The 19531-nt window shown below is 38.9% G+C and overlaps 1 protein-coding gene across 2 annotated transcripts in view; it reads right to left on the bottom strand.

Moving 5' to 3' along the window:
• PPA2 (inorganic pyrophosphatase 2) overlaps positions 1 to 19531 on the bottom strand; it is a 1020900-nt gene that overhangs the window by 80592 nt on the left and 920777 nt on the right. Inside the window, exons 3-4 of one of the 2 annotated variants that reach the window (XM_050791496.1) lie at positions 6786 to 6850; positions 3688 to 3732 (exon numbers count right to left, since the gene is read on the bottom strand). In XM_050791496.1, coding sequence (XP_050647453.1) covers positions 3688 to 3732; positions 6786 to 6850 — 110 coding nt within the window. The remainder of the gene's footprint in view (positions 1 to 3687; positions 3733 to 6785; positions 6851 to 19531) is intronic. The other variant, XM_050791497.1, reaches the window with a different exon arrangement.

Genomic DNA, 19531 nt, shown 5'->3' with positions numbered 1-19531 from the left:
TATCTTTGATGTATAGTGACAAAACTAGAATGGAGTCAAGAAATGTGTTTCAATTTTTATTTTCCAACTAAAATAGAAGTGAGAGAACCAGTCCCTCATGTAAGGATTCAGTCTCATTTTTCCAATCTGTAAAGTAAGTGTGATAATCTCTGTCCCACTCACCACACAAGGTTGTTATGAAGACCAATGGCAATATACAGAAAATTATGACACAAAATATATTTTAAAATGATAAAACAATAATTAAATCCAAGTTACAATCACAACGTAAAATTAAGGACATAAGTACAGCTATTACAGAGATCACAAAGAGCTACACTAAATATTCTAGACTTAGTTTGCATATCTAGTGAGTTCAGACTACCTAACGTTACGAACTGACTATGGCTTCACTTTTTTTTTTCTTTTTAATTCCTGAACTTTGTAGAATGCTTACACCAAAGGAGACCCTAGGTCAATGACAAGTAAAAATAATTCCCTACAGTTTGCCTTACAAAGAGAAAGTCTTAAGGTTAAAGACGATTTGCACACATTTTGACATTAGTAACTAACAATTTATCAGGGAAACAATGATGGTTTAAAACACTGTACTCCAAGGGTAGCCAAGAAGGACCAGGGTCAGTCTGCAAACTGATTGTTACTGGCTCATTTACAAACATTGGTAGCAATTAAAAAGAGCAGTTTTTATACCTGTTGAATCTAATAATAAAAAATTGGAACCTGAATTACACTTTCCTTTTTTTTTTCCCTCCCAAGATGGAGTCTTGCTCTGTCACCCAGGCTGGAGTGCAGCAGCACGATCTCAGCTCACTGCAACCTCCACCTCCCAGGTTCAAGCAATTCTCCGGCCTCAGCCTCTAAGTAGCTGGGATTATAGGCGCCCGCGCGATTATAGGCGCCCGCCAGCACACCCAGTTAATTTTTGTATTCTTAGTAGAGACAAGGTTTCACCATGTTGGCCAGGCTGGTCTCGAACTCTTGATCTCATGATCTGCCCGCCTCAGCCTCCCAAAGTGCTGGGATTACAGGCGTGAGCCACCGCGCCAGGCCCACACTTTTCTAATGATTCATGTTGATTGTATTTTTTTAAAGTATCAGTTTACAACCAATTAGAAATAAACCAGCCAAAAAACTAGTCCTTCATCCCAAATCATTTGAGAAGCAGTGATTTAACATACTTATTTTTGATCAATACCATCTCACCAGCTTCAATCAATTTAAAAAAAAAAAAGTTTCCCAGAGCCCCATCTCTCATCTATCTAAATTAAATTGCTCTGGGTGGAGCCAGGGCACTGCTTATTTTTATAGGCTTTCCAAGCAATTTTAATATGCAGCCAAAGCTGGACTAAAGCATTGCTGAACAGTATCACGGAGGTTTTCTAGAGTAACATGGAATGTTGTTATTTCAAAGAATGCTATTTACACAATTAAATGTAGATATATATTGGGCCATAAAAGTAATGATGATTTATATTGTTTTTCTACATAAGACTAAAAGTTACAAATGCCAAAGCTGTAAGCCCATAATGAGATAAACAACAAAGCTGAGAATAAATTCTCAATAACTGTTCCTTAGAAGTATGTCTCATACCTATCTTAGCAACCTTACACATAGTTCTGCTGTTATGTTTCATTTTCTATGCTCTTTCATGAGATACCCCTGCACCTGTTTAAATAGTCTGAAGTAGCTGTTAAAAAGAAAAACCGAAGTAAATGGCAGATGTTCACATAATTTATTCATCCCTGAAAGCCTGGCTATAGGAAAACAAATGCTTCCAGATGAATACTCAGAGGTGACCAAGAAGACCAAGCTGGTGACAATCGTTTTACACAATGACACCTACCAAAACTACTCAGATACTTGAATTAGGCCAAATGAACAATAAATGAGGTTTGAATTTTAAGCCTGCAAACCACACTCTCCCTCTTCATTTGCTCCTAATCACTAAGAGCTTATTTCCAACCTGCCTTTCTTCTCTCCAGCTAAAATGCATTTGTCCTGTAATTAATTTTTTAAAGCCAATGCTAGCCTAGTTTTCCTAAGATTAACGTTAATTATAAACCAACAATGGTCTGCCAAATGTTACATGAAAATAAAAAAGACAAAAGGAGCACAAGTCAAATCAGCAAGTTGCGTATGTGGCAAGGACCGTGAACTACTCCTTCAGTCCTTTTCTTTCTCTCCATTTTTTCCTTGTATTTTGTTGCAAAAGTCAAAATACAAAAACTAATAAGACATATGAAAAAGCAGTCAGTACATTTTATATACATGGGGAAAAGACAGGAAGAAATCACTCTTCTTTCCTCTCTAATCCTGAAAATTTCAAATAAACTCAAATCAGACAGTCTCTATCATAAAAACTGTGTTCTAAGAATTAAATTTTAATTTGAATGTCTGGGCTCAGAATATGTTTTTCCCACTAATGTATTTCATTAACCTGAAATAATCGTTTCAGGTTAATACACTAAGTCCCTGGGGATCTAGAAACCCTTGTTCACTCAACATCTAGGGCAGTGGTTCTCAAACTTCATGTCTAGGATGCACCTAGAACACTTGTTAAATACCTAGATGAACCAGGCCCTATCAAGCAGAGAATATGACTTAGTATATAGGAGATGGGGCATGGAATCTGAATTTTTAACAAGCACTCTAAGTGGTTCCAGTGTAGATGGTTCAAGAACCACACCAGTTTAGAAAAATAGAAGATAGATAGCAGGCAAAGGTTGTAGGAATTTAAAGGCTCCCACAGGTATGTTTGGAAGTAGATTCAAATGCTGCAGCTGTAAATTTCAGTTGGGGTAGAGCATAAACGGAAATGAAGCTGGAGAGGTAAAAGAAGACAGGAAGGCAGCAGGAAAAGCTGCCTGGCATCAGAATTAGAGGGATAAAAGGACACTTGTAGCAGAAGATGGAATGACAGGTATCAATCAAATGTTCTGGTCCTAAGTCAAGAACTATTAAAGGTTTGACGGCCACATATATTTACCTAGATATATTTAGAATGTACATATTTAGAATATATTTATTTTAGCATATAGTTGGTATAAGTGTTTTTCTTCTCCTCTACTCCCAAAACATTATTGTTCCTGGGTCCTAAAACAGCCCTTCAAACCATCTTCTCTCTTATAATTTAAAGTGAAATATTTCATTTATAATGAAGTACATTTACATTAGACCATCTTCCATGATCATTAACTCACTACTAAAATCTGGGTTCCTGTGCTAATTCTCTCAGGTTTTCCCATTGTAAAATGAAGTGGAAACGAAATACCCAGGACAGTCTTATTCATAAGACAGAAAGTAGAATAGCGGTTCCCAGGGCCTTGGGGGAGGAAAGAGGAAATGAGGAGTTGTTGAATGTGTAGAGTTTCAGCTTGGGATGATGAAAAAGTTCTGGAGATGGATAGTGATGAGGATTCCACACAGTGTGAAAGAACTTAATGCGACTAAATTGTACTTTTAAAAAGTTAAAATGGTAAACCTTTTGTTATGAATATTTCACCACAATAAAAAAAAATTAAATGGCAATAGCGGCCCTAGCTGCCTTAAAGAAAAACACCAGAATGCACATGAAAGTCTTTGCAGGGGTAAAAACCTTAGAATCATTTTACAAATGCAAACTATCATCAAGGTATTTAACAAACAATATAAAAGTGATTCACAAAAATAAAAACCTTTGGATATACCTCATATTCATCATTTCGTGCTTTCTTCGTAGGAATGCCATTTTCCTATAAAAGAAAAGACAGTGTTTATGACTATAATATTTCATGAAAGTATACAGTGGCACTGCATAGCAATAAAAATATGACTATTGTATAGACATTCTACACAAAGACTGTCCAGAAATCTGAGTCAACAGAGAACCTACCAAATGCCCACTTCGTTTTCCCCTGAGCATTTGCATCCCCAGAATAGAGCATCGAAATGTTTCATAAAATAAATGATCAGAAAAGCTAAATCTCTTTCAAGTATATTTTCCCAGTTTTTATAAAATAAGCAAAGGCTCTATTCAGTCTTTAAGAAAAGAGTGGTAGTTTCCAGTGATTACGCTTAAAACAGTCATTTCATTATTGAAATGAAGCTCCAGGGAGCATGACTAACAAGCCCTGAAAGTACTCAGCTGCACCTCCTGCCTGCGAATTCTACCAAGGTGTGATTACTACGCCTCCACCAAGCACTTTTTTTCTTTTCCCATTAAACCAAGCACTTTTAAATGAAAACTGACTTCGTGGTGGGTTGGGAAGAAAAATTATGCCATTCACAAATGCTCAACCAGTATGTGTAACGTTTATATATCAAAATGACTACTAATGAAGAAAACAAAACAAACAGAATATCATTATTACAAATCAGCTCTGAAGCATTATTTTTGTGTGTGTGTGTGTGTGTGTGTGTGTGTGTATGTGTGTGTGTGTGTGTCTTTTTTGAGACGGAGTCTCGCTCTGTCGCCCAGGCTGGAGCACAGTGACCGCGATCTTGGCTCACTGCAAGCTCCGCCTCCTGGGTTCACGCCATTCTCCTGCCTCAGCCTCCGGAGTAGCTGGGACTACAGGCACCCGCCACCATGCCCAGCTAATTTTTTTGTATTTTTAGTAGAGACAGGGTTTCACCGTGTTAGCCAGGATGGCCTGATCTCCTGACCTCGTGATCCGCCCGCCTCGGCCTCCCAAAGTGCTGGGATTACAGGCATGAGCCACCGCACCCAGCCATTATTTTTATTCTTAATACATCACGTCCAAAAGTACAAAGCAAGAGTTTTAATCATTACTGGCTGAGATCTAGGAAAACTTATTTATACAACCACCGTGTGTACCCATTTCCATATCTCCAGAATTCACTGGCATATCCTGTTGTATTTGCCAGCTCTATCATCAATTTTGTCTAATTCCAAATTTCGTATTTCCCAAAACCTATCCTCCTTAGACAAAATGTTATTCTCACTGACATGTTTCTAGCTTACTCTCTTTTCCACCTCCACCTCTATCTACTACACGATTCTCAAAAATACGGCTTTATTATTATTGTTGTTATGATGAGGTATACAGATTTTGCTGTAGCATACCCCTGACAACACTACCCACCAGTCATATTTTATCTTTCATTTCCCTGTTGTATTTTTATAGCACTTAACATTATCTGACTGACTTGTTTTATGGTTGTCTCCTCCAACTGAGTGGAAACTACATCTATCTTATTCACTACTACTCCCACAGTGCCTAGAACAGTGCCTGGCTCATAATAAGCCTTCAATAACTATTGATTGATTGAATGAATAAATTAATGAATAAGTGAATGCATGTACTTTTGGTCAAAAGCAAAGAGAAGTGTTGGGAGACATGAGATATTTAGGTTTGAAAGTTCAGTGGCCAAAACAAAACACAGGAACACATATACACACACACTCACACACTCGCACGGACACACACAGTAACACAGAGTTCCTTTTGCCTCTAGTTTCCTTCTATTGTCCTGGAGTTGCACACTTAAAATTAATGAGCTGGAGGCATTACACAAGAGAAGTGAGGAGTACAAACTCTGGAGTTAGAGCACCTAAATCCAATCCCACCTCCAAAACACACGAGATTTGTGATGATGGGCAAGGTACCTAGCCTCATTAACAAAATAAGGGTAATAAATGTAGAGCCAGAAGGATTGTGATAATGCATGTCAAGCAGGGAACACAGTGCCTGGCTAAGCACCACAAGCACTTGATAAATTATCGATATTATTCTACTGCCAGTTCCTTATTCTGAAGAGCTGGGAAGCAGCACGAATCCTACTTCACATCCCATAACCTCACTACGATGCATAATATTCAGCCTCTGAGGTAACACCAAGGTCAGATAACCCTTGCATCTGAAGCAGCCTCCTCACTTCTTCACTGGCTTCTACCCCTACATTGATCTCCCCACATCCGAGAAAACCCAACCCCATTCACCGGTTCCATATAATTTCAACCTGGAATGTGGTCCTGGTTATTTCCTTAATAGTTGTACCCCCTTAAAAAATTTGGTAATTCACTACTTGGATTTTAAGGAAATAACTTACAACTTAATGATGATCATGAATAATACCAAATATGCCATCTTACCAACTAATCAGGAGAGATCTCAAAATACCCCAACGATTTTGAGGTCCCAAATCAATTATTTTGATTTGATAGCATCAGTTCTCCTGGCATCTTTCACACCCTGACAACTGTCAAGTGATTTTCAGTTCTAAGAGAATAGCTATTCAAGCACCATCATTTTTACTCCTGCTTTATTTCTCTAGCACCTGTTTCATAGAGTGGTTAAAGAGCATGAGCTTTGTGGTCAGAAATGCTAATTCCAAAACTAGCTCTGGCACTTACCAGATCTAGACAAGTCAATAAAAATGCCTTGAGCCTCAATGTCCTTGGAAAGAACAATAGCAACTCATAACAATTAAATAACATTATGTTCACACAGTGGCTAGCAAATAAAAAATAATCCACAAACGTTAGCTGATTATTATAAATAAACCTCTTGTTAACTTCCTAAATTACTACCCTTAAATCTTTATTTCCTACTGAATTCTAAGTTTTATGGACCAGTAATACCCCATTCTCCCAATTCCTCATGGAAGAATCCTATTCTCATACAAATTTTAATTCATATCGGAGGCTTATGATCCTGTTATAGTAACTCCTGTTTGTCCTCCTGACTTCCAACACTTTTTCCTTTCAAGGTGCTTCCAAAGAGCATCTTATGGTGATACTGGCAGCACACATTTTCATTCCCAAAACAAGTCAAAACAATACCTCTTTAGAGTTCACCTTCAGAGGAATATCATGAAAGGGGGAAATGTAGTGACCAGTTACATCCTCTGCAAAGAAACAAACAAAACAAAACAGAATTAAAGCAACAGACACATTGTTCTGTACAGCAATAATAAATATCCTTATCTACTTTTAAACTTACCCATTTTTTCCAAAGCTAACTTTAACTCCCAACTTAAATTCAACTTTTAAAACTTGCCACAATCTAAGAACCGAAAAGAAATATATACCAGCTAAACCACATTTGGGTTGCTGAAATAATTTACTTATCCCTGTGGCTTAAAACACCCAAAGCAGAAAATATCTACAATAGACTAAAACCTAAAATATAAAAAACAAACAAACAAAACCATCACTTTTGAAAAACAGACTCATAACTAAGTGAATTCTATTAAAACTGATGTCAGTTTCCCCTTGGGGACACCCAACAATAGTATTCCCAATTTCTACCTACTATCCATAGGACAAAAAAAAAGTCCAAAGTTCCTATTCAATTAAAAGAAAAGAAACATTGTTTCCATTCAATGTGGTGAGGATGCTAGTACTAAAGTAAGCTTAGAACAAAAACAAACTTCAATAACAGAAACTATCTTATCTTAAAAGTTGTATACTAAAATGTATATTTTAAATACTTTCAAAAGTATGTATTATTTAATTAAACACAATGCCTTTTAAATAAATACACTGCACTTTTACTGGAATATATCTGTTTCCAAAAGCTAGGTTTAATAGAGCCCTATAAAATTTTCACTTTGTAATTTCCTAAATCAGGTTGTTTTACTTCTGGCCTGCTACCTGTTTGGCACAATTTTCAAATTTAAATTTCAAGAATATTTAACAAAATAAAACAAAGACTGGCTACATCCCAATAGCAATGAGCACGCCAGCAACCACATCTTGGTTTCTTTCTTTTCTTTTCTTTTTTTTTTTTTTTTTTTTTTTGAGACAGGGTCTGGAGTGCAGTGGCATGATCATGGCTCACTGCAGCCTCAATCTCCTGGCCTCAAGCCAGCCTCCCACCTCAAGCCTCCAGAGTAGCTGGGATTAGTGGCATGCACCACCACACCCAGCTAAGTTTAAAGTTTTTTGTACAGACAGGGTCTTGCTCTGTTGCCCAGGCTTGTCTCCAATTCCTGAGTTCAAGCAATCCACCCACGTTGGGCCTCCCAAAGTATAGGGATTACAGGTGTGAGCCACTGCACCTGACCCAGATTTTGGTTTTGAAATGCCATTCTCCAGTAAAAGGAACTAGGCCTCCTTGGAGAAAGGCTTGATTCTAATGCTGGAGCAAAGAATACCCAAGATGAGCCTGGAGCATCTTGTAGGGTCAGAAGGCAACCAAGTGCTCAAAAATCAAAAGATTGGAGGTATGGTAAAGGGAAACGTGAACCAATCTGAAACAGGCCAAAGCAGGAACAATTTGAGCAACAAAATATACAGCAAATATGCATGAATCCACACTAATACAAACAAATGATAAAATAAATAAATGAGAGAGAAGAAACAAATCCAAGATTGAGAAACTGTAACAGATTGTTAGATAGTAAGGAAATATGATGACTAAATGCAGTCTGGTATGCTGAACTAGATCCTGGAACAGAAAAACGACATTAGTGGAAAAACGAGTGAAATCCAAATAAAATCTGGAGTTTAGTTAAGGCTATGTGCCAATGTTAGTTTCTTAGTTTTGAAAAATGTACAATGGCAATGGTAAATGATGTTAAGATAATATTAGGGAAAAACTGGGCTGCGGGGTATGGTAGAATCCTGTACTAACTTTGCAGCTTAACCCAATCTAAAATTATTCCAAAATGAAGCTTATTAAACAACAACAACAACAAATAAGCCTTGGCTTCTCCCTAATAAAAACAGAGGCATGGCCGGACACGGTGGCTCACGCTAATCCCAGCACTTTGGGAGGCTGAGGCGGGCAGATCACCTGAGGTCAGGAGTTTGAGACCAGCCTGGTCAACATGGCGAAACCCCATCTGTACTAAAAATACAAAAATTAGCTGGGTGCGGTGGTGCATGCCTGTAATCTCAGCGACTCGGGAAGCTGAGGCAGAAGAATTGCTTGAACCCAGGAGGTGGAGGTTGTAGTGAGCCGAGATCACGCCACTGCACTCCGGTCTGGCGACAGAGCAAGACTCCACCTCAAAAAAAAAAAAAAAAAAAAATAGAGGCATATAACTTAACAATGAAGTTGTTAATTTCCACCAATATTTTATTTTCCCCTACCATGCTCTGTGCTTTACCTTAGCACTTATCACTAGAATTAAGTTCTGGAGTTTTTGTAGTTCATTTTTGTTTGTTCTGTTATGCTTTCTACTGGATCTCTAGCATCTGGAAAAGTACCTAGCACTTAATAGGCATCCAATATACACTTGCTGAGCAAATATCTGTTAGATAAATGTCTCTATTACTATTTTTTTTTCCCTTTAAACTGTTAACAAAATTTTTATTTCCCCACCTTAGCAACAAGGTAATTCCTGAAGGATGTGTGCACAGGTAGGGATAAAAATGAGAAAGAGCACACAAATGGCAAGTACATAAAACTTCGGCTATGGTCTATAAAGTTCTTTGCATCAATTAAAGGGACGCACTTAAAAAAAACCTCTTCTTTCATATATTAAATCAGATTTCAAATTCTCTGCCTGCTTTTCAAAGTTATCTATGTTATCTATAACAAAAAAAAGTTATAACAAAAGAACACAAAAAACAAAATTACCAATTTTTTGCATGATTATTTACTTTTCTAAACATAATAGATACTAAAGTGGGCCACATTTACATGTTTTCGATTAAAATAAAATATGGTGATGGGAACTGAAAATGGTGCGCTCGCTTTGGCAAACAGTCTGGCTCTTTCTTGTAAAGTTAAACATACAATTAGTATGTGACCCAGAAATCCCACCAAGTATTTAACTAAGAAATAAAAACATGTTCACCCAACAATCTCTAAACGTTTACAGCAGCTTTATTCGTAATCACCAAAAACGGTAAACAATGCAAATGTACAACTGGTAAATGGACAAAAATTATGTTACACTCATATAGTCATCTTTTAATCAATGATTAATTACTCCACAATAAAAAGGAATGCACTATTGATACACATAATAAAATGGATGCATTTAAATACATTATATCAGGTGAAAGAAGCTCAACTCAAACAGTTCCATTTACATGACATTCTGGAAAGGCAAAACTATAGGATAAAGTGCAGATCGTCGGTTGGTTGCCAGGGGCTGATGGTAAGAGAGTAGGGTTGACTCTAAAGGGGGCCACAAAAAATTTTGCAGGGAGGGGTAGACGTGTTCTGTACTTTGATTGTGATGCTGTTTACACAAATCTATGTTCTGTCAAAACTCAGAAGTGTCTACAAAAAAAGTAAATTTTGCTGTATGGAATTTTAAAAATAAGTAAATATGGAGCTGAAAGACAACTAGGAGGAGGTTAAGAAGACATACACAGTAAGTCTTCTGAATCTGCAGATTCAAACAATTGCAGATTGAAAATATTCTGCAAATTTTTAAAAAATAAAAATACAACAATAAACAATACAAATAAAACAATACAATATAACAACTATTTACACAGCATTACAAGGCATCAGATATTGTAAGTAATCCAAAGAGGATTAAAAGTAGACAAGAGGGCTCCTTTCTCTTGGTTTCTTTCCCCCCTCCCCGACCCATAAGAAAAAAAAAATAGGAGGAGTGCATAGGTCACATGTAAATACTATGCCCTTTTATATCAGGGACTGGAACATCTGCAAATTTTGGTATCCATGGGGGTTCTAGAACCAATCCTCTGCAAATACAGAGGGACAACTGTAATGTATAAATGGAAGCTCTTATTCCAAGAACAATCATCAATCTGTGATTGTCCTCTCTTCAAGTCACTTAAGTAAAAAAGGTAGAATTCTGAAAAGAAAAAAATACAATCCTTTAAAAGATTACTTCAATTGTTCATTTGGGACCTATCGTTGTCCCAAACCAATTTATCAATTTCAGCTCTAACAATCCAGGAAGTTACACAAACAAGGGAAGTTTGTTATCATGGGGGTAAAAGTAAAACTTGACAGAAAAGCTAGACTGCCTTTATAATTAATAGTAAATAAATCTAGGACACTGATTTGGTGTCAAATTTCCCTAAAGATCCAACACTCTTGTTAACTGTGGACAAGCCCAATACTTATTAAGATGTAAGATCATATATATATACACATAGTTTTCTAGTTGTCATTTGGAAGGTAAAAAGATTACAAATGAGTGAATGGTCTGTATTTACTGACTTACATAACCATATCTACTAGAAGCTATTTCATGAAATAGTATTAATAAATAAAAATGTAATAATGAAGAAAAAGAGTAAAAATATAACTATTCCTAGAAAACAAATATGGCCTTAGATCTCAGATAATGATAATGCTTTAATGGGCAATATATCTATAAATTTGCATAGGAGCAATGACTAGAAAGGTCAAAAGCCTGACTTCTAGTTACTCAGCTTGATAAAAGTGGCAACTGAAGAAAGATGAAGTTCATAAATTTGGAAAGCAGAGCTCTATTTCTCATAAAGGGCTGCAACCTGCAAGCATGCTCAATTGAGCTTCATGCTTCTCCACAGGACCCATGTTCAAAAAATGGTGGTGTTACCATGATCCGAGGGTGGAGTTTTCAGCTCTCTGATGTCAAAAGGTGAAGTGGAAAACATGAAAACCCTCACTGCACATTCTCCATAGATTTGCCAGAACCACTCTTATCAGGAGGGAATGCTGGTGAGTTGTTTTGTGGAAACCACAAAAGGGAGGGGCAGCTGTCAGGCTTTTGGTTGGTATCATCATCTGTGGAGTCTTTTGAAAGGGCTGGTTTCTATTTAGCCCTTAGGGAAGAAAACGTAATGGCAGTTAGTGAGGGAAAGGGCATAAGCAGGCGTATCTGACCTCCCCATTCCAGTCGTGGCCAAGAACTCAGTTTTCAAGGTTTCTCTAGGGTCCCCTTGGCCAAAACGAGACCCATTCAGTCAACTGAGGGGCTCAGAATTTTAGTTTATTTCTCAACAGTTACTCAATTTCTCTGAAGCTTAATTTTCTCAATAGTTTCTTGCACTAAGCAATATGTATTTATAGAGTGTTTCACATGAAAAGGAAATGTACTAGATTTTGGAATACAAAAGTGCTAGACAGTGATCCATACCCATAGCTAAGACAAGACACGTTACATCACTGTCATCATCATCATCACCTAGTAAGTTTAAACACAAAGGCATCCTCTCAGCACTATTAGAGAACTAGACATTTCCCTAAAGTGCAAAAGGATAAAAACTCATTAAAAGTTTTCCAGGGCCAATCATGTTAGTATGCTATTATGTTCCATTTAAAGGGTATTAAAATCCTCTAACGGTGGATTTAAAGACATGTAGTATCTATCCTGATCCTCTACAAAATGAATAACATAATCTATATGGTACATATGCGCCACAGACAGAGGGATATGGTATATGGAGCAAGCGCTGGGGCAACATATGCCATTATGTTTTAAAGATAGTAGAACTTATCTAGCACTAGGTTAAAAAAAAAAAAAAAAAAAAAAAGATGGTAGAACTGAAGCACACATCAGACAGCCCTTCCTCAGAACCACAGAATACATTAGTGATACATTTTAGGTTAGAACTTTCTTATCTGAAGCTCAGACTGCTTGTTTCTCAACAGCTGAAAATAAGCTATTGTCAATTTGCTTTTTAAATTACCTATTTTGCTGTTGTTAAGCCAAAGCAATGCAGGTCCATGACTGAAAAAATAAGTTTCCACCTCTCACCGGTCTAGTTCCACTTCTGAGAGCAACCCATTTTCAACTCTTTGTATTAGGTCTAGTGGTTACCTTCATCTTTCAAAATAGCATATTTAGTAGTTTTTGTTCATCAACTGTAGAAACTACCTACTGATTCCAATTCTGAGAGAGAGTTTAGTTCAGCCTATTCCGCATAAGTTCTTAATTGGCTAATGTTAATACTTCATACCTTTTTATTCCACCAAGTATACTGATACGGTTTGGCTGTGTTCCCACCCAAATCTCATCTTGAATTCCCACGTGTTGTGGGCGGGACTCAGTGGCAGGCAACTGAAACATAGGGGTAAGTCTTTCCTGTGCTGTTCTCGTGATAGTAAGTCTCACGAGATCTGATGATTATATAAGGGGGAGTGTCTCTGCACAAGCTCTCTTGTCTGTCACCATATGAGACGTGCCTTTCACCTTCTGCCATGATTGTGAGGCCTCCCCAGCCATGTAAAACTGTAAGTCCAATAAACCTGTTTCATTTGTAAATTCCCCAGTCTTGGGTATGTCTTTATCAGCAGCATGAAAATAGACTAATACAGTAAATTGGTACCAGCAGAGTGAGGCGCTGCCAAAAAGATAACTGAAAACGTGGAAGCAACTTTGGAACGGGGTAACAGGCAGAGTTTGGAACAGTTTGGAGGGCTCTGAAGAAGACAGGAAAATGTGGGAAAGTCTGGAACTCCCGAGAGACTTGTTAAATGGCTTTGACCAAAATGCTGATAATGATATCGACAATGAAATCCAGGTTGAGGTGGTCTCAGATGGAGATGAGGAACTTGTTGGGAACTGGAGCAAAGGTGATTCTTGATAGTTTTAGCAAAGAGACTGGCGGCATTGTGCCCCTGCCCTAGAGATCTGTGGAACTTTGAACTTGAGTGAGATGATTCAGGGTATCTAGTGGAGGAAGAAATTTCTAAGCAGCAAAGCATCCAATAGGTGACTTGGGTGCTGTTAAAAGCACTCATAGCCTAAAAGTTTGGAAAATTTGCAGCCTGACAATGTGATAGAAAAGAAAATCCCATTTTTTGAGAAGAAATTCAAGCTGGCTGCAGAAATTTGCATAAGTAACGAGGGGCCAAATGTTCATCCCCAAGACAATGATTAAAATGTCTCCAGTGCATGTCAAGAGGCCTTCACAGCAGCCCTCCCATCACAGGTCCTGAGGCCTAGGAGGAAAAGGTGGTTTGGTGGGGCCCAGGGTCCCCCTGCTGTGTGCAGCCTAGGGAGCTGGTACCCTGCATCCCAGGCAGTCCAGCCCTGGCTAAAACGGGCCAAGGTACAGCTTGTGTTTTCGCTTCAGAGGGTGGAAGCCCCAAGCCTTGGCAGCTTCCAAGTGGTGTTGAGCCTGCGGGTGCTTGGAAGTCAAGAATTGAGGTTTGGGACCTCTGTCTAGATTTCAGAAGGTGTATGGAAATGCCTGAATGCCCAGGCAAAAGTTTGCTGCAGTGGCAGGGCCCTCATTGAGAACCTCTGCTAGAGCAGTGTAGAAGGGAAATAAGAGATCACAGATCCCATACAGAGTCCCTACTGGGGCACTGCCTAGTGGAGCTGTGAGAAGAGGGCCACTGTCCTCCAGACCCCAGAATGGTAGATCCACTGTCAACAGCTTGCACCATGTACCCGGAAAAGCCACCGACATTCAATGCCAGCCCACGAAAGCAGCAAGGAGGGGGACTATACCCTGCAAAGTCACAGGGGCGGAGCTGCCCAAGACCATGGAAACCCACCTCTTGCATCAGCGTGACCTGGATGTGAGACATGGAGTCAAAGGAGATCATTTTGGAGCTTTAAGATTTGATTGCTCTGCTGGGGCCTGTAGCCCCTTTGTTTTGGCCAACTTCTCCCATCTGGAACGGTTTGTTTACCCAATACCTGTGCCCCCATCGTATCTAGGAAGTAACTAACTTGCTTTTGATTTTACAGGCTCATAGGTGGAAGGGACTTGCCTTGTCTCGGATGAGACTGTGGACTGCAGACTTGAGTTAATGTTGAAATGAGTTAAGACTTTGGGGCACTGTTGGGAAGGCATGATTGGTTTGAAATGTGAGGACATGAGATTTGAGAGGGGCCAGGGGCAGAATGATATGGTTTGGCTGGCTCATCTTGAATTCCCAGGAGTTGTGGGAGGGACCCCGGTGGGAGGTACTTGGATCATGGGGGCAAGTCTTTCCTGTGCTGTTCTTGTGACAGTAAGTCTCACGAGATCTGATGATTACATAAGGGGGAATTTCCCTGCACTAGCTCTCTTCTCTTGTCTGCCACCATATGATACATGCCTTTCACCTCCTGCCATGATTATGAGGCCTCCCCAGCCATGTGGAACCGTAAGTCCAATAAACCTGTTTCTTTTGTAAATTGCCCAGTCTCAGGTATGTCTTTATCAGCAGTGTGAAAACAAACTAATACAAATATATAGTATTTCTTGACATAAATAACCTGCCTTTTACCTCCCTTTCTTCATTCTTCTAATTTTTGTCTTCTGTCCTTTTATTTTTTCATGGCAAGGCTGACAGAATGTTCTGTAGTCATATTGAATTTTCTATGCATTTCCTATTATATATATCCAAAATTTCTCTTAGATAAGAAAAACTTGGAATGCTCATTAAAATGTAGATCCCTGAACCACCATCCTACATCTAGTGAAGCAAAATCTCAAGGAGAAACGAATATCTGTATTTTTAGCAAACATCCCAAATAATTCTTACACTCAGGTGTGTGAGAAGCATTCTCTATGTGTCTATTTTTGGTGAGGAGGATACTATAATTAAATTTCCTTTTTTGGTTCAGCTTCTATTTTTCTTTGTGCTTCTAATTATCTTTCTTACATTGTCATAATCACATCTATAAATTATTCCAGTGCCTCACGGGTATCATCAAAATTATGGAATCTTCTCCTTACCCAAACAGCTCCCTCAGGAGCCCTCTATCCTCGGGCTACAATATGAACTGGATGCTTTCTGGGCATCCTAAGACTGCTTCTTTGCTCTCCAGTGCAGATCTATCATTTTCTGGATCCCATGCATTCATGTTTTTTGGTTTACTTGTCTTGCAGAAGCATATTCCTAATAAGTGTTCTGTAAGAAGGAATGCGTGTGAGGCCAATTTCTCAAGTTGTTAAATGTCTAAAATGTCTTTACTTAGTTCTCACTCCAGATTGACAGCTGGCTAGGTAGAGAATTCTAGGAGGAAAATTCTTTTCCCTCAGAATTTCAAAGGCATTACTCCAGTCTTTGAGCATTCAGTGTTGCAGGCCTATTATTTAACCACTCCCAAGCCCTGCACCCAGCAAGACATGTAGGATTCTCTCAATAGTTATATAATAATGTCACTGGGAGGTCAGAACACTTGGGTCCTTCAATTCTTAGATTTTTTTTCTATTATCCCTTTTACAATTTCTTCTCCATTTTGTTTGTTCTTTCCTTCTGAAACCCATATGAGTCAAATGTTGGACTTTCTGGATTCAATCTCTATGTCACTTCTTCTTGCCTCCTTTATCTCTGATGGTTTGTTCTACTTTCTGATAAGATTTCTTTCCCTTATCTTCTAATTCATCTATATTCATTTTTTAGGACTGCTGTAACAAACTACCACAAACTTCGTGGCTTAAAACAGAACACCATTCAACCCACTACACCTTCTACTGAGTTACTTGTTTTAACAAGTTATTTGTTAAAGAGGTCTTGGTCTTGATTGCCATTTCTTCACAGCCCACTCCTTCCTTTCCTTTATAACAGATGTAACAAAGAACACCCATTTGACCTTTTAAAATTCAAGTTTCTTGTTTTTCCCATTTAATTTTTAAGTTTTCCTTGAATTCATTCAGTAAATATTTATTGAACATACGCGCTGTACTAAGCATGGTTCTAGATACTAGATACAAATTCCAATTCCCTGCTCTTATGGAAATCACATTCTAGTTGGGGAGCAAAAGAATTGATTATGTGTTTATTCTATCACATATCATAAGTACTATAAAGATAAAGGAAAACAAATTAGGGAAAGTGAAGAATGAATAATTACCAGTGGCAAATCCCTATGGCTCTGCAACAACCTCAATTCTTGCCTCCTCAGAAGAAAGAATTCAACTGAGGGACAGAAGCAGAAGGAGAGGCCAAGGCAAGTTTTAGAGATGGAATGAGTTTATTATAATAAAAGGCTTTAGAGCAGGAACAAAGGGAAGGAAGGTACACCTGGAAGAGGGCAAAGTGAGCAACCTGAACAGACGAATGCACGGTTTGACATTTCGACGTGGGGTTTTATACATTGGCATACTTCCGGGATCTTGTGTCCCATCTCCCGAGTCTTCCCTTGGAGCAGGCTGTCTGTACACACAGTAGCCTCCTAGCACTTGGGAGGGAGACCAAGTGCAACGTGTTTACTGGAGTTGTACGCATGTTCACCTGAGGTGTTCTTCCCTTACCAGTCGAATGTCCCTAGGGGGTCATATACAAAACTCTGCCATTTTGTTCTTAATGTTCTCAAATGCTTGAGCCCACTCACCCAGTTCCTTAGATCTCATGGGAAGCTGCTGACCACAAGCTTCAGATGCTTCTGTTTATTTGGAGACTACCTTTCCCTGGTGCAGGCTGCAACCAATTAATATTTTAGAGAAACAGTTAACAACTGCCTGACCATCACCTGATGGTTGCCTGTCATTCCTGGTGTGTGGCTGGGGAGAGGAGCCCTTTTCTGCCCTGCTCATGCCTGACTATCTACCTACTGTAATAGAAGGAGTAATATTTGATATCGAATGGTCAGGGAAGATCTCTCTGGTGGGCAACAGTTCAGCACAGATCTGAATGAAGTGAGGGAAGAGATCAAGCAGACCTCTAGGGAGGAGCACTGAAGGCATAAAAAGCACAGGTGTGCAGAGGAAAGAACATACATGGCATGTCTGAGAAACAGCAAGGAGGCCAGGATGGCAGGAGGACATTGATCAAAAGGAAAAGTGGCAAGCAATGAATTCAGAGAGGGCCCAGTATTAGATCCAGTAGGACCTTGCATACTATGATACATATTTCAAAAAAAATTTTGAGTGAAATGGAAAGCCACTGGCATTTTCAGCAGAGCTTGGACATGATCTGACTTACATTTTAAAAGGATCAAGGTGATTGCTGTATGGAAAGTAGACTATACAGGGATAAGGGTGGAAGCAGGGTGAAGAATCAGGAGGTTACTACAATTGATCAAGGTGTATGATGGTGACACAGAGAAACTGACAAGGGTGGAAGTGGAGAGAAGGAATTATCTTTTGGTACATTTCAAAAAATATGCTAATGAGTTAGCTGTGGGATAAGAGTAAAAAGTGACAAGAATGATTCCCAAGTTATGGGTTAGCAACTAAAGACAGAGAAAGAAACAAGTTTGGTGGGGATGGGGGATCAGGAGTTCTGTTTTGTACTGTTAATCTTGAGTTGTATCTTAAATATTTCGGTAGGAACACAGAGTAGAAAGCTGGATGTGTAAATTCTGAGTTCAAGAAGAGACTGGGGCTAATGTTGTAAATCTGGGAATTATAAAGTGTCTAACACTATGGGACCTGATGGGATCACCTAGAGTGACAGCAATGGTCAGCAAACTCTGGCTCATGGGCTAAATCTGTCACATGGCCTGGTTTTATTTCTGTAAATACAGTTTTATTGGAACATAACCACAGCCATACTTTTACTGTCCATGGCTGTATGTTACAAAGGCAGAGCTGAGGGGTTGTGACAGAGACTGAATGGTTTGCAAAACCTGAAGTATTTCTTATCTGGCCCTTTACAGAAAAGTTCGCCAACCCCTGCCCTAGAGAGGCAGTATAGATAGAGAACTGGGCTGAGGATTGAGCCCTGGGCACTTCAAAGGTTAGAGTTCAGAAATATGACAAAGGTTCAGCAAGGGAGAATGTGAAGGAGAAGCATCAAAACTAAGACAAAGTGCCTTCCCAGTGGAAAGCAGTTTCCTCTGGGAAAGACAAAAAAAGTGTTTCAAAGAGAAAGCGATCAACTGTAAAAATTACTGCTGATTGATCATATGAGGACTTCAAACTGACCATTAAGGTTGCAGCATGGAGGTGACAGGTATCCCTGACAAAAAGCAGTTTGGTAGAACAGTAGTAATGAAAGCCTAACTTAGGTGATCCTTGGCTATTTGGTTTATATTAAAGAGACTAGAAAACAACGACTGGGAGCTCTATGTTCCCACAGAAATGAATGGGTAGGAGGCTGGTTGTTATGCTGGGGTCCCCAAATGCCAGCATGCAGAGTACTGCTGGGGCACCAACACCATCAGGGGTCCTACTTCCCTCTCAGCTCTTCATTCAACTTTTATAAGTGGAACTAGCACACCCCTCATGCATTAGACCTGCATGGGAAATATTTGTGTACTATTTGTAATACAACTTAAACTAATCCCCCTGTGTTAAGTTCTACATCCATCTAACTCTCTATCCTATCTGATATCAACACACCCACAACCTCTCTGAGGTTCTGCAGCAGCTCGGCTTCTTCCTAAACTACGTCCCCTGAACACATATACTTAAGCTGGGACTTCTTCCACACTGCTTCATTAATAACCATACCTCCATCGGTTTTTTCATCTTTTATACATATTTCAAAATGTCAAGCTTTGGTGGCTCCTTCTTATCTGTTGTTTTAGGGTTACCCTTTCTTACCCTCACTATCACTTTAATAGGATATTTATTATAGGGGAAAAGAGATAAATGATTGTAGTCACTGCGTCATTTTTGCCTTGGCATTTTCACTGTTGTCAAAAATCAGATTGTGTCCTTAGGCATTAATTGCTAACCTCTATCAGGCCCATCAATCTACAAGATATTGCCAAACAGTGATCAAAATTTTCCCTTCAACTGGTTTGAGATTAGATTTTATTCTAGCATTTCCT

The sequence above is a fragment of the Macaca thibetana genome, chromosome 5, assembly GCF_024542745.1.
Source record: "Macaca thibetana thibetana isolate TM-01 chromosome 5, ASM2454274v1, whole genome shotgun sequence".
In the NCBI taxonomy this organism is placed as follows: domain Eukaryota; kingdom Metazoa; phylum Chordata; class Mammalia; order Primates; family Cercopithecidae; genus Macaca; species Macaca thibetana.
This window is presented reverse-complemented; position numbering and strand designations above follow the sequence as displayed.